This window comes from Aotus nancymaae, unplaced genomic scaffold, assembly GCF_030222135.1.
Source record: "Aotus nancymaae isolate 86718 unplaced genomic scaffold, 86718_ANA_hifiasm-v0.15.2.pri h1tg000076l, whole genome shotgun sequence".
In the NCBI taxonomy this organism is placed as follows: domain Eukaryota; kingdom Metazoa; phylum Chordata; class Mammalia; order Primates; family Aotidae; genus Aotus; species Aotus nancymaae.
Genome location: NW_026988491.1, coordinates 7,805,906 through 7,832,482, shown reverse-complemented (window position 1 = coordinate 7,832,482; position 26,577 = coordinate 7,805,906). Strand labels below are relative to the sequence as shown.

General features: G+C 40.5%; 1 protein-coding gene across 2 annotated transcripts in view; it reads left to right on the top strand.

Annotated features, from left to right (window-relative positions):
* The window catches only part of SYN3 (synapsin III), a 497,817-nt gene that overhangs the window by 99,301 nt on the left and 371,939 nt on the right, over positions 1-26,577 (top strand). For both annotated transcript variants that reach the window (XM_021669371.2, XM_064367947.1), the window contains exon 4: positions 12,824-12,915. In XM_021669371.2, coding sequence (XP_021525046.1) covers positions 12,824-12,915 — 92 coding nt within the window. The remainder of the gene's footprint in view (positions 1-12,823; positions 12,916-26,577) is intronic.

The window sequence follows — 26,577 nt, the reverse complement described above, 5'->3', positions numbered from 1 at the left end:
GACCTCACAATGACAATATGAAAAAATAGCAGGACATCCAGGCCTCCTGGGAATCAGAAGCTCCTGGGAATTATAATTTACTGATGCCAACTCATGGATTTGAAGACAGAGTTGCAGAAAGATGGATGCTTAAAGATATCATCTTTCAGGACTTACAAAGCAGGAAAGAGGAAGTTAACACAGTGACTACCCACATCAGCAGACACGTAGCTACAGAGAGGCAGAGTGTGGAGGCCAGAATCACCCCCGGCCATGACCCTGTCCACTAGCAAAAGTAGCATTGTGACATCCTGACCAGTAGACTAACTGCTTCTCTTTAGGAGATGCAGTCAGAAAACTTATGGAATAGAGCATAGGGTATGCAGTCCTTCTGGCATTAGGAGAGGTGCTGAGAGTGCTGACCCTTTCCTGTGAACTTTCTGTCCATCTGTCTCTGCCTCCACCTCTCTCTTTTTCTCTCTCTGTTTCTCCTTCTGCAAAATATGTGAGCACCTAAAGTCATGGGCAGGGGAACACGCCTAAGGGTTGGGTTTAAGGGTACAGTCTGGACCAGATACTTCTTCACCAACTGACAGGAATTTCCAGTATCTTATCAGTCACCCTGGGATTCCAGACAAATCTATCTGCCAGCATCTTGCCTTTCTCAGGAACTCTGGACAACATCTCTTTGCGTCAAAATCCTCCCTCAGTCAGGCTTCAAGGTCAAAGCTGATAGCTGCTACTTCCATATTCCCACACATTCTTGGTTTCTTGTGTGCCTTCCAGTCAGTCATCCACTTTAAAGTCTCAATTTCTGCTTCTTTCCTATTGACCTGTTGGTCTAATAGCATGCTTCAACTTAATATTATAATGATGATTACAATCACCATTTTCCGTGCTGTCATCAACATTATTATCATCGCAAATGCAATTATTAGTAACTAGACATGAATACCCCATGCTTTCAGTAATATTATCTGCTTGGCATTACATACTTGCCAGGTGCCAGTGCCGGTGAAAATGCAGCCAAATACCCTACAGGAAATTGAATGCATTCCATCTCTATTCCTGTGTGTGTGCATGTGTGTGTGTATGTGTGTGTGTTCCTGAAACTGGACATGAGTTTAATTACAAACAGGTGCGTATAGGTTAAGCATCCCAAGTCTGAAAATCCAAAATCCAGAATGCTCCAAATTCCAAAACTTTTTTTTTTTTGACATAGAATCTTGCTCTGTCTCCTAAGCTGGAGTACAGTGGTACAGTTAAAGCTCACTGCAACCTTGAATTCAAAGCTCAAGCATCCTCCTGCCTGAGCCTCCCAGGTAACTGGGTCTACACGTGCATACCACCATGCCTGGCTAATTTTTAAAAAAGATATAAGGGTCTTACTTTGTTGCCCAGGCTGCCCTTAAACTCCTGGCTTCAAGTGATCCACCTTGGCCCAAAATAATACTGGGATTACAGGTGTGAGCCACTGCACCCAGCCCAAATCCAAAATTTTTAGTGATATGATGCTCAAAGGATATGCTCACTGTAGTATTTCAGGCTTTGGATTTTGGGATTAGAGATGCTCAACTGGTAAGTATTTATTTGCCTATAAATATTTATACTTCAAATATTTCAAAATCTGAAAAAAAAAAAATCCAAAAGGCAAAACACTTCTGGTCCCAAGCATTTTAGATAAGAGGTATTCAACCTGTACCTCCTTCTGACCTAGGAGAATGTCAAAGAGATATTCTTAGTGGATGATTCCAACAATATCTAGCACCTATAACAGAGCCTGGAACTTAGAACATGCTATATAAATATTTGTTAGGAATTGAGTCACTCCCCTCCTCTGCAACCCTTAGTGTTTCCTAGTAGCCCCCTACAGTGTCTATGCCCTAGTCCCTGGAACCTGTGAAAATGTTACTCAAAAGGAAAATAGCAGATGTGGTTATAGTTATGGACCTTAAGACAGGGAGAGGATTCTGAGTATCCAACTAGACCCCATCTAACCATACAAGTCCTTAAAAGTAGAAAACTTTCTCACACTGGAGATGGAGATGTGGCAGACGAGAAGTCAGTAAAAATTTGAAAAGTGAAAAGGACTCAATGTGCCATTACTAGTTTGAAGATGGGAGTAAAACACCATAAGGAAAGCACACTACCCTAAACAGCTGGGAGTCTCTCCCAGGAAGCAAGGACCTCAGTCCTATAATTGCAGATAGCTGACTTCTGCCAGTAACCTGGAGGAATCTGGAAGCAGCTTCTTCCCAGAGCATTGCAATAAGAGCCCAGTTGCACAACACCTTGATTTGGGACTTGTGCAACACAGAACAGAGAAACCAGCCAAGCTAACCTGGACTTCTGACTTACATAGCAGTGAGATAAAATAAGTTTGTGTTGTTTGAAGGCATTAAATTTGTGGTAATTTTTTATGGCAGCAATAAAAGACTAATATGCTATAGAATAATACTCATGTTCCTTCACATGGAACTCAAAATCTTCATGAAGTGGTCTCCCAGCAACCTTTGCCTTCTATTATGTTCTTCCATATACTCCATGTCCCAGCTACAAATGACATCTCACCATTCCATTGGCCCCATAGCCCTGTGTTCTCACCTGTGGTTTTATTCATTGAAACTTAGTTTGAGCCCTTCCCCTGCTCTCTGCCTGAAAACATTCTCCTCATTGTCACAGTCTGGAGGTCCTGGCAGTGCAGTTTCAGAAGGCAAATTACTTAATGTGTTTGGGTATCCATTGATCTGTAAAATGGACAAATGATATTTTTTGTGTTAAGTATTTTTGAATACCTACTGTGTGCCAGGAGCTGGAACAGCTTTCTTTTAAAAAATATTCCCACTTGGCATTTCTTTCTTGTTAAGTATGCTGTAATAATGGATGATTTCTTTGTTGATAGTCAGGGAACATTGGTTGAGAAAAAGACAGGCGTATAACAATTAAATAGACCATGGACATAATTGACTCAATTAATTATAGCTCTTTAATTTAAAGGTGAAGAGAGTTAAAGAGTAGAGAGGAAGTAAGGGGTTTGCCTAAGGCCATACACTGGGTCAATGTCACATTCAAGATTTAGATCTCTGGTCTCCAGACTTCAGGCCAATCCCTTTTCCACTATTTCTTCATTCCTCCAAATACATGTTTAAAGAGTTATACACAAACAGAAAAGCTCAGATAGTCCAGTACATTCAGCTATCATTGAGATCAGTGTAGAAAACCTCTCATAGCTAGTTTAACAAGAGTAGCAAAATATCAAGAGCTCCGTCTGTGCCTATATATAGTCCCATCTAGAGACTAAAGAATTAAAACCAATTTGTCCTTAATGGTATCTAGAGATAATCTCCTACAAATGTAGAACATGGCTATTTTCCCTCCTAAAACAATCAGGATTACATGCAGCCATCTTCATTTTCTAAAACAATATATATATATTATGGCATGGGGTCTTTTTTTCTGTTAAAAATAAGGGAAAAAAACTTTTTAAAATGCATTGGCTAGCAACAAATGCACCAAAAATAATGCAAATGAGAGAGTGGGCTCACACTTTCAGCAAGGTGGAAAAGAAGTTAAAATGGTAAAGAATGTTTAGAACCGTGCTGAGATGTGAAAGTTCATTATAAAGCAAAGAGAAATCTTTAGAGGTGTGTGAGCATGGCAATAGTAAGATGCCATAAGAGCTGTTCTTCAGTATAGGTGATGATCTAAAAGAATAGATGAATAGATGTGCTTTTTCTCCTCCATTTATCACCCTCTCAACCAGCAGACTATGCTAACAAGCTGTTGAGAATTGTGGGTTTTTCTTTAATTAAAAAAAAAAAAATACTTTTCTTAACTGTTAAGAGAAGTGGAGACTTCCCTGAGGAGGTCTTTGAAAGGTCTGGCTGCAATGGTGGGTTGGGTGCAAAGCAAGGAATAGTAGAACACATTCTGTTTAGTCAATATTGTTAGGGAAACGTACAATCAAGTTTATTCAGGACAGAGCCTTTGAGGTCATCTGATTGACCAGTGTCTATGTGTATTTTGCAGTGAGTAAATAGGAAGACGTTTTATCTGATCAGTAGGTTAAGGGGACAGAAGGTGATCATCCTACCTTGACTTTGCTCTTGTCATCACTAGGACTTGTTTGAGTCACTTCTGTCTTAGGATATTATACTCTCTGGTGTCAGGACTCACTGTAAAGCTACATTAATTGAGACAACTTGAAACAGGATAGACAAATTGATAAATAGAATAAAGTAGAGAATTTAGAAGTGGACTGCCACCTATGAAGTGACTTGATGGCTGGCAAAGGCACCAATGCAATTCTTTTGAGAAAGAGTCCTCATTTCAATAAATGCTTCCAAAGTATATGAATAGCCATATGAAAAAAAAAACTGAACCTTAAGTCCTACCTTACATAATATATATTTAAAAATTCTAGATGGATTACAGACCTAATGTGAAATATACAACAATGAAGCTTCTAGCAGGAAACATTGAGAGTGCCTGCATCACTTTGGGATGTGCAAACATTTTTTAAACTAAAAATAATAAAAGCATCACCTGTAAAAGACATATTAAATTGTACTTCATATATACCTATGAAGTGCAATATTTATTACAGTATAAATATATTCTGTAATATATTGAGAGTGCCTACATCACCTTGGGATGCGCAAACATTTTTTGAGCTAAAGATAATAAAAACATTAACTGTAAAAAACATATTAAATTATACTTCATATATACATATGAAGTACAATACTTATTATAATATAAATATATTCTTCATTAAAAGCTTGAGAAAGTTAAGAGACAAGTCACAGAATGGAAGAATAAATTTTCAAATGACTATATCCAGGAAAGAACTCATATCTAGAATGTATTTTAAGATACCTCTTACAAATTAATAAGATAAATGCAAGCAAGAAGACAAATATAAACAAAAAACTTGAACAGGCACTTCCCCAAATTAAATTACCTAAATTGTTGCTGGACACAGTGGCTTACGCCTGTAATCCCAGCACTTTGGGAGGCTGAGGTGGGCGGATCACCTGAGGTCAGGAGTTTAAGACCAGCCTGACCAACATGGAGAAACCCAGTCTCTACCAAAAATACAAAATTAGCCAGTGTGGTGGTGCATGCCTGTAATCCCAGCTATTTGAGAGGCAGGAGAATTGCTTGAATTCAAGAGGCATAGGTTTCGGTGAGTTGAGGTGGCACCATTGCACTCCATCCTGGGCAACAAGAGCGATACTCTATCTCAATATAAATAAGTAAATAAATAACCAAAATTGTTAATTTGAAATGTGGTCAGTGTTAATTGAAAATGTGGTCAGTGTCATTAATCATCAGAGAAATGCAAACTAAAACCACAATGTACTATTACTACACACCCAAAGAATGGCTAAAATTAAAAATATTGACAATACCAAGTGTTGAAAAGACATAGAGCAACTATAATTCTCATGTTGCTCATGGGTATCTAAATTGGCAAAAACACTTTGGAAAATTCTCCATCTATATCTTATAAATACTCTATGCCTATCTTCTGACCCGGCAATTCCACTTCTAGATATATACCCAAGGTAAATCAATGTATGTGTCTACCAAAAGAGATGTATAAGAAGATGCATAGCAACTTTTTTCTTGTAGCCAATGAGTAGAAATAAAGTGTCTATTATTGACAGAATGGATAAGCACATTATTGAATATTCAGACAATGAAATACTATGCAGAAATAAAAGAATGATTGCTGCTAACCACAATAGCAAGAATGAATCACAGATATGAAAGAAGGCAAATACCAAGGTTCATGTACTGTGAGATTTCATTTATAGCAAGTTCATGAACATGTAAAACTAATCTGTGGAGATAGAAGACATTAAAATGGTAGCATCATGGTGTGGGAGCAATATCAGCTGGAATGAGGATGAGGGAGCATTCAAGGGTTCTAGAAATGATCTATATCTTGATCTGAGGATTGATTACACAGCATAAATAGATTAAACTTCTTCAAGCTATAAACTTAAAAATTGTGTACTTTATTGCATTTATTTTATCTATATTTCCTTTTCAAGGTACTGTTCTTGGTTTAAAATATACATCTTTAGCTCGTCAATATCTACCTTCAAATAGTATTCCACTTCACACAGAGCGTGATAACCTTTCAGCAGTATATTTCTACTTCAATTCCCTTTCATTGTGTCCTTGTTGTTGTACATTTTACTTTTACAGGTTATAAACTCCCATAATGCAGTGCAATGTTTTGCTTTAAACAGTTAATAATCTTTTATAGGAGATTTTTAAACTGAAAAATAAATATTTTGTATTTATCCACATATTTATCATATCTAGAACTCTGTATTGACACAAATTTCTATCTGGTATCATTGTCCTTCTATCTGAAGAGCTTCCTTTTAACTTATTTTGGACTTATAATAAATTCAACTTTTCTTTGTCTGAAAAAGTCTTTATTGTGCCTTCACCTTTTTTTTTTTTTTTTTTTTAGACAAAGTCTTACTCCGTCATCCAGGCTGGAGTCAATGGCGTAATCTCTGCTCATTGCAACCTCCACATCCCAGGATCAAGTGATTCTTGTGCCTCAGCTACCCAAGTAGCTGGGACTACAGGTGTATGCCACCACACCTGGCTGATTTTTTGTATTTTTAGTAGAGATGAGGTTTTACCATGTTGGTCAGGCTGGTCTCAAACTCCTGACCTCAGGTGATTTACCTGCCTTGGCCTCCCAAAGTGCTGGGATTATAGGCATGAGCCACCATGCCTGGCCTATGCCTTCACTTTTAAAAGATAATTTTACTGGGTATAATATTCTGTATTGACAGTTGTTTTTTGGTTGGTTTTCTTTTTTTTTTTTTTAGTTCTTTAAAGAAGATTTACTACTGTTTTCTAGTTTTCTATTTTCTCACAAGAAGTTGTCTATCATTCTCATCTTTGTTTCTCTTTATATAAAATATATTCTCCCCCCTCTGGCTGCTTTGAAGATTTTCTCATCATCACTTGTTAATAAGTTTATTATTATATGCCCTGTTATTTATTTTCTTTGTTTCTTCTGCTTATGATTCATTGAACTTGTTGGGTCAAGTTTTCATCAAATGTGGAAAAATTTTGGCCATTTTTTTTTTTTTTTAATTTAAAACGGAGTTTTGCTCTTGTTGCCTAGGCTGGAGTCCAATGGCATGATCTTGGTTCACTGCAACCTCCACCTCCCGGATTCAAGCAATTCTCCTGCTTCAGCCTCCTGAGTAGCTGGGATTACAGGCATGTACCACCATGCCCGGCTAATTTTGTATTTTTAGTAGAGATGAGGTTTCTCCATGTTGATCAGGTTGGTCTCAAACTCCCGACCTCAGGTCATCTGCCTGCCTCAGCCTCCCAAAGTGCTGGGATTACAGGTGTGAGCCTCTGCACCCACTATAATTTTGGTCATTTAAAAAAAAAATTATTTTTTATTTTTTATGTCTCTACCTCTTCCCTACTGAGACTTTAAACTATTTAATATCCCATAACTCACTGAGGTTCTGCTTTTTCTCTTTCTTTCTTTCTTTCTTTTTTTAGTATTTTTGTCTCTGTGCTTCATTTTGGATTGTTTTTATTGGTTTCTCTTCAAGTTCACTAGCATTGTTTTCTGCAGTGTGATATGGCTTTGCTCTGTGCCCCGCCTAAATCTCCTGTTGAATTATAATCCCCATTGTTGGAGGCAGGGCCCGGCAGAAGGTGATTGGATCACGGGGGTGGTTTCTAATGATTTAGCACCATCCCCCTTGCTATTCTGATGATAGAGTTCTCACAAGATCTGGGTGATTAAAAGTGTGTAGCGCTTCCCCCTTTGCCCTCTCTCTCATGCTCCTCTGACTTGTGAGGCTGGTACTTGCTTCCCCCTTTGCTTTCCATGATGATTGTAAGTTTCCTGACACCTCCCAGAAGCAGAAGTCTGTTCAGCTGACACAACTGTGAGCTGATTACACCTCTTTTCTTTATAAACTACCTAGTCTCAGGTAGTTGATAGCAGTGTGAGAGCAGACTGATACAAGTATCTAATCTGTGGTTAATCCTAGCAGTGCATTTTCTATTTCAGGTATTATAATTTTTACCTCTAGAAGTTTCATTTTTAATTTTTAAAATATTTTTCTTTCTCTCCCATTGTGTTGTTTTCCTCTATATTCTTGAGGATCTCTTTATAATAGTTGTTTTAATTCCATTTCTGCTCTTCCCATCATCTCTTCTGCATCTGTTTCTATTGGTTGATTTCTCCTTGTTATGGGTCATATTCTCCTGCTTCTTTGCATGCCTGGTAATTTATGATTGAATGTCACTGCTTTTACGTTGTGAATTTGATGTGTTGGGTGCTGGGTTTTGTTAGATTCCTTTAAATAGTGGTTTAGTTTGTTCTGAGATGCCATTAAGTTACTTGTAATAAACTTGATCCATTCAAGACTTGCTTCTAAGCTTTTCTTGGGACAGATATACATGGAATGATCAATTATTCGAGTTTGCCTGGGACTAAGGAGTTTTCCAAGACATGGGACCTTCACTTCAAAACTGGGATTGAAGGGTTTCTGAGAAATGGGGCTTTTAGTTTTAAAGCTGGGAAAGCCCAAGGGAAACCAGGACAAGCTGGTCGCCCTAGACCCAGAGCATGCTTTTGGCCAGGGATAATTTAGTCCCACTATGAAATTTTTGAGTAACCTATTCATATGACAAGGTCTTTACCCTCTAGCTGGTGAGCACATTGATTATTCCCAGCCTTGTGGATTCTGGAGATTGTTTCCTAATGGGTTTTTCCTGGCCTTGATTAGTTTCATGTATGCTCAAATTAGTACTCAGCAAAAGACCTAGATCCTCCTGGGGTTTGTGAGTTTCTTTTTTCTGTTTCGTTTTTTGTTGTTGTTGTTGTTTTCTATGCAGATCCATCTTTCCCTATACTTTGTCCTGCAAATTTTAGCCACCATGGCTACTGTGAACTTCAGTCTGTGTATCCTCAACTCAGTGAAACTGATGAACTCTATTTGTATTCTCCCATGCTGCTCTGCTGCTTGGAAACTGCCTCTAGGCAGTAAGCTAGGATAAACATAGGGATAATTTTGTTCGCTTCCTTTCTGCAGGAATCATAGTCCTGAAATGTCTGTTGTCTAGTTCCTGAAAACTGATACTTAATGTAGTTTGTCTGGCTTTCTTGTTGTTTAAGATGGGAGTGTATGTGTAGTCTCTGGTACTTCATTGTTGCCATATGCAGAAGTCTTTACGTTTTACACCTCAATATATATTTTAATTGTATATGTTATAAATATCTGAAGGAGTTGTTCTTTTTCAGCATACACCAGTTTCGATGCTTTCAGTTTAAGCTGACCAAGACAATGGAATATTTGAAAATAATAATGGCAACTATTTACTGAGTCTCAGCCTTGTGCTAGATGTTTCATATACATTGTCTTGAATCATCATAAAAACATTTAAAGATAGATATTATTGATATTATCTCCATTTTAAAGATGTCAAAACTGATATTCAAATCAGTTAGTAATTTGACTAACCCTAACCCTAACCCTATTTGGCCAGAATTCCCAAATCAAGGTTTCAGCAGAGGTGCACACCCTCCGAAGGCTCTAGGGGAGAATCCTTCCTTAGCTCCTCCAGCTTCTAGTGAGTCTTGGCATTTCTTGGCTTGTGGCAGCATCACTTCATCTTTGGTGCTGTCTTCTCGTGGTCCTCTTTCCTGTGTCTTTCTGTCTTTTCCTCATCTCCTCTCTTCTAAGGACTTGTTAGTGGATTTGGTGTGCCTCCCCCGCAACTCGCACCAATCTAAGATGATTTCATCTTGATATCCTTAACTGGATTACATCTGAAAAGACCCTACTTCCCAAAGAGGTCACATTCACAGGTATTAGAGATTAGGACTTGGACATAGTGTTTTGAGAAATACAATTCAATTCACTACAGTTTTTACGAGAGCTCTGAGAGTCTTCCAAATGGTGGCTGTTCCATATTCTACCATGAAAGCTATCGAGCTATCTTGAACGGGAGGTGGTTTGGACACCTCTGTGTTCATTTCCATGGTGTTGAAGGTTTTAGATAGTTAAATACAGAAGAATGTCCCTTTTCTTTGCTAGGCCAGCTCTCTGCTTGATCCCACAGAGGCTGGCTACCTTGCAGCCCAGGCAGTTATCTCTTGTAATTATTCATAAACCACAACTGAGAAATAACTCTAGACACCCACCTCTGAACAAGATGAACCTCTAACTTGTATATCCAAGCCTGAATGTGACTTCTCTCCAGGTATCTCTCTTTCCATTTGGGCAGCAAGACAGCCCTTGGGTCTTTGCCACTTTTGAGTCAGAGATTCTATCTTCCAAGATTCTGTTTTACTCTCTCTCTGCATATATTTGGTGACCAGGTATCCTGTTTTGCAACTTTCTTCTAATGTCTTTTTATCTACACACATAAGCAACAACTTTTCTTAATTCTTCTTTGTGACCTTGCCAACTAAGAATCTTGAACAGGATAGGACTGAATTTTTAAGGTGTTAGACTTAATAACTAGGTCATTACCACTATTTACTAACCTGGACTCATTCACAGTGATGTTTTCTTTTCGCCTTGCCACAGCATAATGAGGTTATTAATTATAGCAAGAGGCTAAGTACTCCCAGTTTGCTTTAATGCTATCTGGGGAGATGGCTGGGTCTTTAGTCATAATTCCTGTTAAATGACTCCAAGGAGATACAGTTAAATCGCCATGAAATGATATTTCCCTTCAATGTAAACTTGTTTCTTCAAATGGGTGGTTTTTTGGGTCCCTAAAATTCCCAGTTATAATCCACCAAATGCCTCATTCAGCTGAATAGTGCGGGCCATGGAGGGTGGCAGTTAAAAGCACAGGCCCTGGAGCCATGCTGCCTGGGTTTAAAAACCAGATCTACTACCTACTATGTGATGTTGTGCACATTATTTGTCTCTGCCTCCATTTCCTCAACTGGACAAGTGCGAGGATTAAATAAATTCATATATGTGAAGTGCTTAGGCCAGTACCTAGCACATAGTGAGTGCCTTATTCAAGTGAGTGGTTATGTTTATCCATTAAACACAAAGAAATTGCTTTTGGTATCTACTGTGTATAAGGCACAGTTTGGTGCTATGCACTTTAGCTGATAGTGTTATAGGTTGACTTGTGACCCCGAAAATTCATATGTTGAAGTCCTAACCCACAGTAGAGTGTGACCTTATTTGGAGATAGGGTCTTTAAAGAGGTAATCAACTCAAAGTGAGGCCATTAAATTAAGGGTGGGCCGGGTATGGTGGCTCACACCTGTAATTCCAGCACTTTGGGAGGCCAAGGTGGGCTGATTATGAGGTCAGGAATTTGAGACCAGCCTGACCAACATGGTGAATCCCTGTCTCTACAGAAAATACAAAAATTAGCCGGGCATAGTGGCGGGCGCCTGTAATCCCAGCTACTCAGGAGGCCGAGGCAGGAGAATCACTTGAACCCGGGAGGCGAAGGTTACAGTGAGCTGAGATCACACCACTGCACTCCAGCCTGAGTGACAGAACAAGACTCTGTCTCAATGAAATAAAATAAATTAAAATAAAATAAAATAATGAAATGAAGGTGGCATATATGACTGGTGTCCTTATAAGAAGAGGAGCTTTGGATATAGAAGGAGGACAATGTAAGGAGACACAGGGAGCAGATGGCCGCCTGCAAGCCAAGGAGAGAGGTCTGGAACACATCCTTCCCTTACAGCCCTCAGCAGGAACCAGCCCTATCAGCACCTTGATTTTGGACTTCTAGCCTCCAGAACTGTGGAAAATGAATTTATACTTTTTAATCCACCTGTTAAAGCAGCCCTGGGAGACTAAGACAGATGATCATAGCAAGAAATCCCAAGGAGCATGTCATCTGGTAAGAGAGATGTATGCCATAGGACTCTGGCTGTAAGCAACAGAAATCGACAAAAGCTTGCTTAAACAAATAGGCAACCCAAAAGATGAACTCACAAAATCCAAAGTAGGTCTGTAGCTGGCACATAAATATCATCTCTTGCCCCTGCCCCTGTCTTGCTGACGGTGACATTCCTCTCTCTCTCTTCCTCTCTCTCTCTCTACCCTGGTTTTCTGTGCTTTCCCAGTGCAGATGGCAGAAAACATGGTCCTAAATGGCACCCAGGTTTGTGCATTAAAGATACAACCATCAGGAAAGAAACTGCATGACTCACTCACTCATTAATTCAAACTCTCAGGGAAGGATATCTCATTCTTCCATTCCAAGTCAGATGCTTACCCCATCAACTGTGACCAAAAGGGCAGTATGTCAGTGAACAAACATGATGCTGCTGCTGTAACCAGATGGATGGAGCATTACCAAGCAAAGAAAATTGGGCAGATGACAGGGTGGGGTATGGGTCCATTAATAGCAATAAATTATCATGGAGTCATGATGCCATACTACTGTAGAATATGAAGGTAAAAAAAATCTAGAGAAAATGTCCCATTGAATAGCATCTGGCATGTTCTAGTCTTGGAGCTGTAGTTGCTTCTTCCACCTTAAAAGAGGCAGAAATTAGCAAGGATTAAAAGCATAGGTCCTTTAATCAGAGACACATGGACTTGATTCCAATTTGGCCTTGTATTAATTATGCTGTCTTGGACTTGTCACCAGGCCTCTCAGAGCCTCAGCTTCCTCATCTTTCAAAAAGAAAGATGAAAATAATATCACCAACTTCCTAAGTTTGAAGTGAGCTTTAAAGGTGTATTTGGCAACTCTAAATACCCAGTATGTGTTAATCGTTGTTACTACCATTGGTATTTGATGAATCCTTTTTTTATTTTGCTTTCTCTTTCAGGCTGAATTCTCAGAGTTGAACCTAGCGGCCTATGTGACCGGGGGCTGCATGGTAGACATGCAAATCGTGAGAAATGGGACCAAAGTGGTGAGGTAAGTAGGACTAAAAAGAGCAGAACCTTCTGAGAAGTGCATATGTGGAACCTCATGTAGCCCATCCTTCTGTCCACTGCCTGCGACCTGAATCCTGTGCCACACATATGTTCCTGTGCAGAATGTCTGCTTCCCAGGTGTGGTTGCAGTAGTAATGACCAGCGACACACATCTTAGAGGCAGCACCTGTGGTGTCCTGGAGTGAGCCCTGGACTTAGAGAGAAAAGACTTGGGTTCCATTTCTGGCTTTGAGGCTCTGCTATGACATATTATTTAGTCTCTTGTGTCCTCTACTTCTCATTTGCAGCATGATGATAGCAGCACTGAAGTTAGAGGCTGCTGAAGTTTACAGAAACTCACATGTGTGACAGCACCCTGTTAACTCTAAAGTGCCGTACAAATGGAAGGGTTTATTAGAATAAGTGAAATTCAGCTTCCTGCAGTATGGCAGACTAAATGTTCATAGAATCATCCCCAAGTAGACCAAAACTAAAAGCACTAGATATATAATATGTTCAAAAGAAATCTGTTTGTAATTTATGCTGAATTGGAGAGCAAGTGAGGGGTTTCTTTAGAAGCCAGAAATGATAAGAATGTGTATATCCATAGGAGAGATAAGCATGTATATAAATACATTGCTCTCTAGTTAAGTTCCCAGAGAACAATACATATTAGATCTCATGAGAGTTTAGAGAAGGAAGAGATAGGATTCAGATTTGGGTAAGGAGGGAAAACAGGAAAAGCTTTGAGGAAAAGGTCACATTTGTTTTGAGCCTGGTCCAATGGTAGAATGTGGACATTCTCAGATTGGGTATAGGGAAGGAGAAATATATCCTACGAGTAGGAAACAGCCTCTGCAAATAAAGACAGACCCCCCAAAAAAGGTGCATGTTTGGTGTATTAGTTCGTTTTCATGCTGCTGATAACAACATACCTGAGACCAGATAATTAATAAAGAAAAAGAGGTTTAATGAACTCACAGTTCCACGTGGCTGGGGAGACCTCATAATCATGGCAGAAGGTGAAAGGCATATCTTACCTGATGGCAGACAAGAAAGAATGAGAGCCTATGCAGGGAAACTCCCCTTAAAGAAACCATAAGATCTCTTGAGACTTACTATCACAAGAACAACATGAGAAAGACCCACCCCCATCCATGATTCAGTTACCTCCCACCACGTCCCTCCCATGACACAGGGGAAATGTGGGAGCTACAATTCAAAATGAGATTTGGGTGGGTACATGGTCAAACCATATCATTTGGGAAATTATGATAATTCTACTAATTCAACCATTCTTCATTGAGTGCCTGCTGTATGCCACGAAAGATATTACATGGCTTCCTGTTTCCAGTAATGATGGGCTAGGTCATTTGGACCAGCTTTTCTACTGAAAACAACTTAAAAACTACTAAATACTTACAGTCTTTCAAGGCCTTCTAAGAGTTGGTGTGACAGTAAGGAATTACCAGGAAGAGACTGATGGGAAAATGAAAACCCAGAGAGGTAAATGAGTACAAAGCCACCTGTATCCTGAGAATATTCTCTAGGTCAGCCAAATTTGGAACTGCTTTTGAGAGCTTAGTGGGGGCAAGGGAGACAGAAATCAATACTCAGGGCCACTCAGAATAGGGAATATAACTGTAGACCCTCTCCACAATAAGCTGAGATCCTCCAAAGGACTACACCTTCTAGTTAAACATGAATTACAAGTAGGTGAGCCCTCACAAGTACTTGCAGCTTGAATTGCAGCTTGAGTAACTCAGCCCTCCAGGAAACCTCAAGCATTGAACTTGGTTTATGGTGATCCCAGACATGCCAAAAATAAAAGAAAATTCTATGTAAAGGAAGGCACTTTCATCCTAGGCTTCAAACGATCCTTCAAATAATTTTTTTGTATAATAGCTAGCGCATAGTCAAAGATAACCAGGTGAAACAGGAACAATGGACAATGGAGACAGAAACTCAAAGATAGAATTATCAGACAGATTATTTTTAAAAACTATACATATCAAATTGAAAAAAGTCAGATTTGGAGATAACTGCAGAGAATAGGATACTATAAACGTGATGTAACTAGGTGTTTTGTTTTTTTTTTTTGAGATGGAGTTTTACTCTTTTTGCCCAGGCTGGAGTGCAGTGGCATGATAGTGACTCACTGCAACATCCGCCTCCCAGGTTCAAGCGATTCTCCTGCCTCAGCCTCCCAAGTAGCTGGGATTACAGACCCACACCACCATAACTGGCTAATTTTTTATTTTTAGTAGAAACTGGGTTTTGCCAGGTTGGTCAGGCTGGTCTCAAATGCCTGACTTTAAGCCATCCACTCGCCTCAGCCTCCCAAAGTGCTGGAATTACAGGCATGAGCTGTGTGCCATAAATGAGTTTTTTTTTTTTAAAAAAACACAACTTCTAGAAATGAAAACTACAATAATCAAAATTATTGTGTTTAACATCACATTGGACACAGCTGAAAAAGCATTTATGAAATGACAGGTACAACTGAAGAGATTGTCCTGAACGAAGCACAGAGAGGAAAAGATTGGATGTGCAGGAACAGGAACGATTGTTAGATCCTAGGAGAAGGTCTAACATTCATTTAATCAGAGTCTCAAAAAAGAGAGGTAAAAAAGAATACATCAGAGACAGTACTTGAAGAAATGATTCTTTCAGAAAGATACCAAACCACCAAAAACAGAAGCTCAGCAAATTTCAAGCAGGATAAATAAAAATAATTCCACACCAAGACACAGTGGTGATATTTAGAAAGAAAAAGACAGAGGGAAAAAGGCACATTACAGATGGTCCCCAGTTTATGATGGTTTGACTTATGATTTTTTTGACTTTATGGTGATGCAAAGCGACACTCCTTCAGCAGAACATTAATTAATTGCATGAGATCTTCAACACTTTATTATAAAATAGGCCTTTTGTTCAAAGATTTTGCCCAACTGTGGGATGATGTAAGTGTTCTGATAATGTTTAAGGTAGGCTAGGCTAAACGATGACATTTGGTAGGTTAGGTGTAATAAATGCATTTTCAATTTACGATATTTTCAAATTTCAGTGGATTTTTTGGGTTGCAGCCCCTTCATAAGTCAAGGAACATTTATACTTTTATTAAAGTAACAGACTGGCAGCTTCCAGAGAACAATCGTGGAAAAATGTCTTCAGTGTGTTGAGAGAAATTAATTGCCAACCTATAATTCTATCCTCAGAGAAACATCTTTTATGAATAATGGCAGAATAAAAACATTTACAGACCTTCACAAACGGAAATTGTAAAGCATGTACTTCAAGCAGAAAGAAAATGATCTCAGATTAACAGGGCTGCAAGATTATATGAAGAGCAAAGAAGGTGGTATTAATAGATGATGTCTTCAAAAGACAATACAAATAATTTTATGGATTCAAAAATTGAGGGATTAAAGTATACAACATTAAGTTAGTAGAGGTTGAGGGTAAATGGAATTAAGATGTTGGGAGGCCCTTATATTGTCAGGGAAGAAAATAAACATGGCCAGGTATGATGGTTCACACCTGTAAATCCCAGCATTTTGGGAGGCCAGGTGGGTGGATTGCTTGAGCTGAGGAGTTTGAGACCAGCATGGGCAACATGGTGGAACCCAGTCTCTATGAAAAATACAAAAAAATAGTAGGGCATGGTGCACACCTCTAGTCCCAGCTACTTGGGGAGGCTGAGTTGGGAAAATTGATTGAGCCCAGGAAGATCAAAGCTGCAGTGAGTCATGATCATGCCACTGCACTTTAGCCTGGGTGACAAAGAAAGCCCCTGTCTTTAAAAAAAGAATAAATAAATAAATATATTTATTAATAACAGGCTTTAAAACCCAACACAATAACACAAAGTAAATGGTTGATTTACACCCAATATATCAACAGGTCTGATCTGATATCATTCTGAATTGCTTATATAACAGTGCTGGTTATTGAAATACAGAAATTTTTCTTTTCGATTTGGTAAATAGCCATTGCCTTGAGCCTGCTGAGTGCCTTCAGCCACCCTAACCCCGTGGGACTGTTCCTGTGTCCCCCAGCCCACCACACTCCTGTCCTCCAGCCCGTATTCTTGTTCTCCCCTGCCCAGAGGATGCCCAGACATTGTAGGGAAGAACCTCAGAAGTAGTAGTGGAACCCCAGAGAGTGAATGCCTGGTTTCTCCTGTCTCTTCAAGGCTGTAAATGCCTGTGCATCTTCTGGAGTCGCCCTCTCATGGTCATTTGTGAGAATTGCATACCCCACAAAGTACCCTGGGAGTCGTTAAAATATTTTTATCACCAAAGTATGTATACCAATAATTACATTAAATGTAAATGGACTAAATGCTCTAATTAAAAAGAAAGATTATCAGTGTAAATTTTTAAAAATCCAAATGTATTCCATTCAAGTCATTCATTTAAAACATAAGATACAGAAAATTTGAAAGTTAAAGAAAGGGGGGAAATATACTATGCAACTGTGGAGCAAAAGAAAGTTAACTGATAGAGCTGCGTTAATATCTGAGGGAAAAATAGACTCCCAGGTGAAAAGCCTTACTAGGGAAAAGGAAGTAAGTTATTACGATAAAGATTCATTTACTGAGAAGAAATAATAATTTTAAATTATAAGCACTATACAAAAATACCTCAAGATATACATCAAAAATTGACAGAACTACAAGGAGAAATGAAGTTCATGATTATTGGAGAGTTGGGGAATAATGCTAAATATATACATTCATGTACTTTTTCATGGCACCCTCATTTTTCATATAAGAACTGTAAAAAGCCTAAAATGCTATTATTTAGGGATCTGTCTGCACTCATATTTTATGAATGATGGCAAAATAAAAACATTTACAGACCTTCACAAAGGGAAATTTTAAAGTATGTACTTTGGACAAATGGTAGGACTTGTGTCCTACTTCCTTATTTGGAAGGATGGCTGGATCTCCTTCATTTGTAACATGTAGAAACAAGAACATCTATCCCAGCTGGGCACGATGGCTCACACCTGTAATTCCAGCACTTTGGGAGGCTCAGGTAGGTGGATTGTTTGAGATCAGGAGTTTGAGACCAGCCTGGGCAACATAGCTATCTCTACAAAAAATACAAAAATTATCCAAGTGTGGTGGTACACACCTATAGTCCCAGCTACTTGAGAGGCTGAAGCACGAGCATTACTTGAACCTGGGAGTGGACGCTGCAGTGAACCACGATTGCACTACTGCACTCCAGCCTGGGTAACAGAGTGAGACCAGGCCACACACACACACACAAAATCTATCCCATTGGTCCCCAAACTTAGCTATGGATTGGAATCACCTAGGAATTATTTTAAAATCCTGATACCCAGGCAATGTCCGGTACATATTACAGTGGAATCTCTGAGAGTGGGATTTAGGTATTCGTATTTTTAAAGCTCCCCAGGTGATTCTAGTGGCAGCCAAAGTAGGAAGCATTCCCAGATTGTTCTCATGGTGGCCCTGCACTGGGGCTGGATTGGCTGAAAAGCTAAGGACACTCCTAGGTATGTTGCCTGAACACACAGATCACTTTGCAAAAATAGACATCTCCAAGTCTTCTAGATCTGCCATATTCTTCCCGAATCTACAAGATTGTTTACAAAAATAAAGTTATAGAAATGTTCCAGGTATTTGTTAATCGGCAGTTCTTCCAGTATTCAGAAATGGCAGACTTTGAAGGCAGTTGTAAGTTGAATTGTGTTGCCCCCAAAAAAGAAAAAGATGAAGTCCTAACTCCTAGCAGCTCAGAATGTAACCTTACTTGAAAATGGCATTGCTGCAGGTGTGATGATTAAAGTGCAGTCATACTGGAGTAGTGTAAGCCCTTAATCCAATACGATTGGTGTCCTAATAAGAAGAGGGAAATTTAGACACAGGGAAAATGTGATGATGGAAGCAGAGATTGGGGAGATAGATTGACAAGCCAAGAATTACTGGCAATTATCAGAAGCTAGGAGATAGGCATCTCCTGCCAAGCCCTCAGAAAGAGCCAACTCTGCCAACATTTTGTTTTCTTTTTTTTTTTTTGAGATGGGGTCTCGCTCTGTCACCCAGGCTGGGGTACAGTGATGTGATCACTGCTCACTGCAGCCTCAACCTTCCAGGCTCAAGCGGTCCTCCCACCTCAGCCTCCTGAATAGCCTGGACTACAGGCACATGCCACCATACCTGCCTAAGTTTTAAATTTTTGGTAGAAATGGGATCTTGCTCTGTTGCCCAAGCTGGTCTCTTAACTCCTGAGCTCAAGTGATCCTCCCACCTCGACCTCCCAGAGTGCTGGGATTACAGGCACGAGCCACCATGCCCAGCCTGCCACCACCTTGATTTTGAACTTCTGGCCTCTAGAACCATGAAAGAATACATTTCTGTTATTTTAAGCCATCAAGTTTGTGGTACCTTACTGCGGCAACCCTAGAGAATGAATACAGCAGTGCCTCTTGAAATTTAATGTGCTTACACACCTCTTGGAGATCTCATGTTAAAATGCAGATCTTCATCCATTAGGTCTTCAGGTAGGGCTTAAGATTTTGCGTTTTGTTTGAACTCCCAGGTGAAGCCAATGCATCTGGTCTTGCGGACTCAGTTTGAGCAGCAAGGATGTGAACAAGCTCCTAGATGCTGCCGATGCTGCCGATGCTACCATTGGAAGATCACGTTTCGAGTAGCCAGGGCTGTGATGACAGTGCCTGTATAGCCAAATGCCTGTGTTCATGTACCCATACGGCTGTTGAGATTTATTCTGTCTCATGCCCAGGATGGTGCTTATAATCTCAGCCAGCTAGCTTGCTTTAGCAAGATTTGTTACAGGATGTCAGACTCACAAGAATGTGCACACACACCAAGTAGCTCATAACTCAGTGTGTCCTGCAGTGGGGGGAATCAGTAGAATCTTCCAAAGTATGATTTGATCTAGCAATCCCATTACTGAGTATATACCTAAAGAAATATAAGTCATTCTACTGTAAAGATGCATGCATACAAATGTTCATTGCAGCACTATTCACAATAGCAAAGACATGGAATCAACCTAAATGCCCATCAATGGTGGACTAGATGAAGAAAATGTCGTATATATACATGGAATACTATGCATCCATAAAAAAAGGAGATCATGTCTTTTGTGGGAGCATGGAAGGAACTGGAGGCCATTACCCTTAGCAAACTAACATGGGAACAGAAAACCAAATACCACATGTTCTAATTTATTAGTGGGAGCCAAATGCTGAGAACTTATGGACACAAAGAGGGGAACAACAGATACTGAGGCCTACTTGAGGTTGAAGGGTAGGAAGAGAGAGAGGATAAAAAAATAACTATCGAGTACTAGGCTTAGTATCTGGGTGACAAAATAATCTGTACAGCAAACCCCTGGGACACAAGTTTACTGGTATAACAAGCTTGCACATGTACCCCTGAACCTAAAATAAAAGTTTAATAAATAAATAAAAACAGTAGAATCTTCCACAGGCATATAGGGACATAACAAGGCCTAGCTATGGTCTCCCAAAGTAGGAATCTTGAGCAGTGCTGTTGACTTGCTGTGTATTCTTCCAAAGACACGTAGACATTGTATTGAAATTGCCTATAAGCACTTCCAGTATGCATTGTGAGCAAGGCCTATATCTCCTGAAGTCTCTCTCACAAGGAGCACCTTGTGAGAGAGTGCTTCTCACAAGTACTTCCCTTTTGAGCATCTTCTCACAAGGGAAGATGATGTGATGGTTAATTTACCCAGAGAGTTGATAACACGTTATTGCTTTGTGTGTCTATGAGGGTATTTCTGGAAGAGATTAGCATTTGAATCAGTAGGCTGAGCAAGGAAGATCTTCCCTCACTGTGTGGGCAGGCATCATCCAATCCATTGGGGGTCCCAGTAGAACAAAAAGACACAGGAAGAGCTAAATCTTTCTCTTTCATCCTGCGATATCTATCTTCTTCTGCTCTTGCACATCAAAGCTCCTGGTTCTTAGGCCTTCAAACTTCAAGACTGGTGCTAGCAGCCACCCAGTTCTCAAGACTCTAGCCATAGACTGGGAAATTATACGGTTGACACTCCTGGTTCTCAAGCCTTCAATCTCTGACTGAATCACACTATGAGCTTTCCTGGTTCTCCAACTCACAGCCAGCATCTCATGGAACTTGTCAGCCTCTGTAATCATGTGAGCCAATCCCCACAATAAATCTCCTCTTAGATATATCCTGTTAGTTCTGTTTCTCTGGAGACCCCTGACTAATACAGGTGACCAGGATAGATGGCAAACCAGACCACTGCTGGCTTTCTCCATATCCATTCCTTCTGCTTTGGGGTACAGCACCTAGAATTCCATTGAGGTGACCCCCTCCCTAACTTGGCAGTCTGTGTGCTGTGTGCAGCTGATGGCACATGACCGGCCCTAGTCAATTGGAATATCTCACTGGGAAACAAGCCAGACCAATGCCAGAACTCTTGGATGAAAGGCACATGTGTTCTGCTGGGAACACTGAGCTGATGGGATGTATGTCTGGAGCTGCTGGTGGCCATCTCTCTCGATGAGAGAACCATCTGCCAAGAATGAAGCCAAGGGTAAAGGAAAACACACCCAGACAGAGAAACGATGTTCTGATGATGTTATTCAAGGCTCTGGATCCAGACTCATCCCTAGACTTGAGCCAAAAAAATCCCTTTTTGTTTAAGCCAGCTTGAATTGCACATACAAAATTCATGAACTTTTATTTATTTAGCAAACAACTTTTATAGCATTTCCTATGTGCTAGGCACTGTTCCAAGCACTTAACATGAATTAACTCATTTCATCCTTTCAACGACCCTATAAGGTGTGTGCTATTAAAATTACCATTTTATAGATAAAAAGGCTGAAACACCAATGGATGGGATAATGACATCCAGTTTTCCAGCCAGTAAGTGGCAAAGCTGAGATTCAAGCCCAGGCAACCTGGCTCCAGGGTCTGTGTGTGGCAAGGGACAAAGCTGCTTAAAGAAGCCATACGTTTCCCACTATGAATGGCATGCAAGAGTACAATTGAACAACTACATGGAAGAAAAATAGAGAGAGGATCCATGCATCTGACTTTTAGGCGGGTAACAAGGAAAAGCCAGTCACCACTATTGATGGGACCTTGTGCACCAGGGCTGTGCTAAGTGCCCATCATAGATGGTCTTCTTATCTAGTCATTACAAACCCATGAGATGGTCTAATAGTAATGTAGACAGCCTGAAGGTTAAGAATACAGTTCTGGAGCAGGCTGCCTTGGTGAACAGCCCAGATCTGCCATGGTAACAGCAGCTGTGTGACCATGGGCAGTAACTTATCTGTACTGCTGCTGCTACTACTACTACTAATAATAATAATAAAAAGAAGGGCTGGGCATGGTGGCTCATGCCTGTAATCCAAGCACTTTGGAGGCCAAGGCGGGCGGATCACCTGAGGTCGGGAGTTCAAGACTGGCCTGACCAACATGGTGAAACCCTGTCTAAAAAAAAAAAAAAAGAAGAAGAATCCTCCTCCTAGGGTTGCAGTGAGGATTACATGAGTTGGTATATGTGAAGTGCTAAACACAATGCCTGGATCAGAATAATCCCTAACTTAAGTGTGTAATAATAATTATTACAGCACCATTTACAGAGGAAGAAACTGAGTCACAACTGGAACGATTAAGTCATTGTCATTGATTTCATTGCCCCAGATCACACTTTTAGAAAGTGTCAGCACTTGGATTTGAACCCAGGTCTCTGATTCTATGCCAGGTGAGTTTCCAAGTGTCTTTGAATCTTTACTCTGTCCACTCCACCAGCCTCTGGTCCTGTTGAACCCACACCAGGCTGGCGTGAGTAGACACTCAATCTCTGTACAGAAAGCAGCAGTATGTAGAGATTTCTCCAGAGTGAAGCTATAGCTCATTCATGGTATAGTATGGGAGTGTTGCCCTCCCTTAGAAATCTATTGCTCAGGTATAAGAATTTACCTCTCTGAGCCTCAGTGTTTTTTAATGTGTAAAAGGTGATAATATTATTTTGCATACTTTTTGTAAGGATGACATGAGGTGTCATATGTGAAAAGTTTGTGCATTCATTCCACAAACATATATTAAGGGCCTACTATGTTCCAGGGACCATTTCAGACATTGGGTATTATATCAGACAGAGACTAGGCAAAAGACAGAATTCACCCCTAAATTGTCTAAATAAAGAGACTTTAATGAAGGGGCAACTTACAGAAGAGTGTGAGGGGCTAAGGGAACATGAGGTATTTAGAATCCAATAACAGAAGGAAACCATTATCATCCCTATGGATGAAGGGACAAAAGGGGAAAATAGAATTACTAGACTAAATCTAGTAGGTTTAATCTAGACTTGAGCAGGAGAGCTGGTCCATTGAAGCTATAACTGGGGAGGAACTCAGCTACCTCCAAAGTCATGGCACTAAAGCAGGGTGGGCACTGGAGAGAAGTACCACCCCACTTCTCTCCCTCTGCCTTCCAGTCTCTTGCTAGGGCCTCACTTAGGCCAAAGGCAAGCAGAAACCATTCAGCAAGGGAACTGAGTTGATGCTGCCCACAGGGACCCATCTTCTGTAGCTTAGAGCAGGGCAGAGAAGAGTGGAAAAAGCATAGAGTGGGGTCAGGAGGGCACAAAAAGAGAATAACTCATAGGGGACCAGTGAACAAAACAAACCAAGTTAAGTCCCTGCTCACAAGGTCAGATTCTAGGAGTGCTTTGTAAATGGCCAAGCATTGCACACAAGTTGGTTAAATCATCAGTATTTACAGCAGTTGCATTGATGGCCCTCCTTCCTCTGGTTTGTGTCCAAACCCAAACCCAGGGTGGATGACCCACCAGCTCAAGGTGTGTAAGTACAACCCAGACATCCAGGTTCTCTGTTTAGAAAGCAGAGCAAGGACCATCCGGGGCATGTTAAAATTCATGCTTTGTGGGTGCCTTGGCTGTCCTGGACCCAAATTCCAACCTGGCTCCACAAGGGAGAGATAAAAAGGGACAGCCATGTTTCTACAGACAGAGGGGATTGCAAATACAGGGCAGGAGAAACCAAGAATGAAAAACACCCGAGGAGGCAGACATTAATGAGGCCCCAATCTAATTATGCAAGTCCTGCTCTCAGTTTCCAGCATTAGGCAACACTAAATTACAGGCACCCGTTCAAACCGCAGTGGCTGATAATGTGCTTCCGCTCATTAGAAGGTCAGACCTCAGAGACGGCTGAAGAGAGGGAGCCAGCAAGCATCAGTAATGCAAGACCTTGAGGAAAGGCATCAGAGACTCTCAAATCCTCCCCCTCCCCAGTGCCCACCCTGGCTTACTGTTTGCAGGGAGGATGTTTGGGGCAAGAGGGAGATGGATGGGCTTGTCCCAGAGGAGGGGATGGTCTATAAAATCTTGGAGTTCCAGAGTCGGAAGAGTCCCTTAGAGTTTTCTGTGTCCCCATTTTACAGATGGGCACACTGGCCTGGGGAAGAGAGAAGGGTGGCTTTTCCAAATCCTCTCAGCATATCAGCTCCTGAGCCACAATGAGCCCTCAACTCCTGAATCTCTGTCCTGGGACCTCTCTAACATCCCATCAAGAAATTTAATTTTTTTTTTTTTTTTAAAGAAAGGAAGAAAGAAAGAAAGAAAAAGAATAAAGAAGAAGAAGAAAAAGGAAGAGAAAGAGAGAGAGAGAATGGGAATATTGCTTTCTTGCCCAGGCTAGAATGCAGTTTAGTAATGGGTATTGAAAACCTCTTTTATACCAATAATTATACTTGATGTAAACAGGAAGGAATAAGGGAAGAAAATAACAAACAAGCAGCCGACCAATATTTCATTTAAACCTATGAAATGCTATGCGATTACTGAGGAGTGATTTACTTCCAATTATGTAGTCACTTATGGAATAGGTGTGAGGTGGTAATGTATGTTTTATGTATTTGAAGTGGAGAGTTCTATAAATGTTTATTAAGTTTACTTGTTCCGGGTCTGAGTTCAAGTCCTGGATGTCCTTGTTAATTTTCTGTCTCGTTGATCTATAAAATCGTTAGCTCTTCTTGTTACATTGATCCTTTTGCCATAATGTAATGTCCTTCTTTGCCTCTTTTGCTCTTTGTTGCTTTAAAGTCTACTTTATCAGAGGCGAAATTTAATTTTTATAATAACATTTCTTTGCTCTTATTTCGTACATAATTGCCCAGATTCTTTTGGGCCTCCTGAACTTTTAATTTCAAATTCCAGATATTCATTCATTCATTCAACAGAATTTATTAGAGGCAAGTTCTGAGTGCCAGGCATACTCTGGCAAACATTACATAGATCACAGTTCCTGCACTGACTTCCAGGTACCTGTGTGTGTTTGGAAAAGTGTTCCCTTCGACTCTCCTAAATGTTTCCATATACATTAAGCTGCTTCCTCCTTTCCTTCCTTTCATTCATTATGTGCCAGACACAGAGGGTACAGTGGTGAATGAAACAGACAATAGCTCCTGTGGAGCTGATGTTAGAGTTGCAGAAAACAATCAATCAATAAGTAAGCAGATATGTGGGCTAAGGGCAGGTTGTGAGAAATGGGCAAAGCAAACAGAGAGAATACAGAGAAGTTGGTATTTGAGATGCATGAAGCAGAGAAGGCCTCTTGAGGAGGTAACTTAAGTGGAGAGGGAAATAGAGTGGGCAGAACGAGCCCTATGTGTATCGGGGGTGGAGCTTCACTCCCTCTTGATTTTGGGTGAACATGCACACAGGTAAGTGGCAGCTTGGGGGCCAGATGAGGGGAAGGAGAAAGGCAGAAAGGCAGAGACTTCGTTGGCTTGACGCGTTCCTCACTCTCATCCATCAAGATTGTGCTTCTGTGGCCCCTTCTCTCATCCCACCCTGAAGTTGAATTTGGTGCCAGCCTTTGAGCTCATAAAGCATCTAGGACTAGCCCAGGTAGGCAGCCTGGCTTCATGGCACAGAGGCCACCTGCATAGGCAAAGGAGGCTGCCTGGGCTGGATCTCGGCTCTGCCTTGTCTCAGCTGCAAGGCCTTGGATCAGTCACTCCCTATTTCTAGCTCTTGGCCTCCCCACCTGAAGTGGGGACAAAGAGTCCTCACTTCCTAGTTGTGGCATGTGTAAAGTATGTCCATGGTGTCTGGTGTACCAGCTTGGTGCTTGCTAGCTCTCCTTCCCGAAGCATTCCCATGGATGTGACCACTCTCACCTATGCACCTCCTGAGTTTCTGATCACATGTCCCCTCCTCAGGGATACCCTGCCAGACCATACTGTCCCTACTCTCTAGGCCCAACTATGCATTTTTTTTCCTTCAAACATTTATCACTGCCTGAAATGACTCTAGCTGTATTGATAATATATCGACATATAATACTATATAATATAATACTAAATATAGATATATAAGACACACTATTGTGTAATTTATTTTGTTGTTTATTTTCTAGAACAGAAAGTCTAGATAGGCAGAAAGAAAGCTTTGTTCCCACTATATTCCCATATCACATATCAAGTTCTCAATAACTATTTGCTCAGTGAATGAAGGAATGCACCAGCCCTTCACCAACAGCTGTGTGTCCTGGTCTTACTGCTCTTCCTGTACCGTAACTGGTTCAGGAGGGTAATTATTATTTACTTCTCCCCTTCTCCCCCTGGACT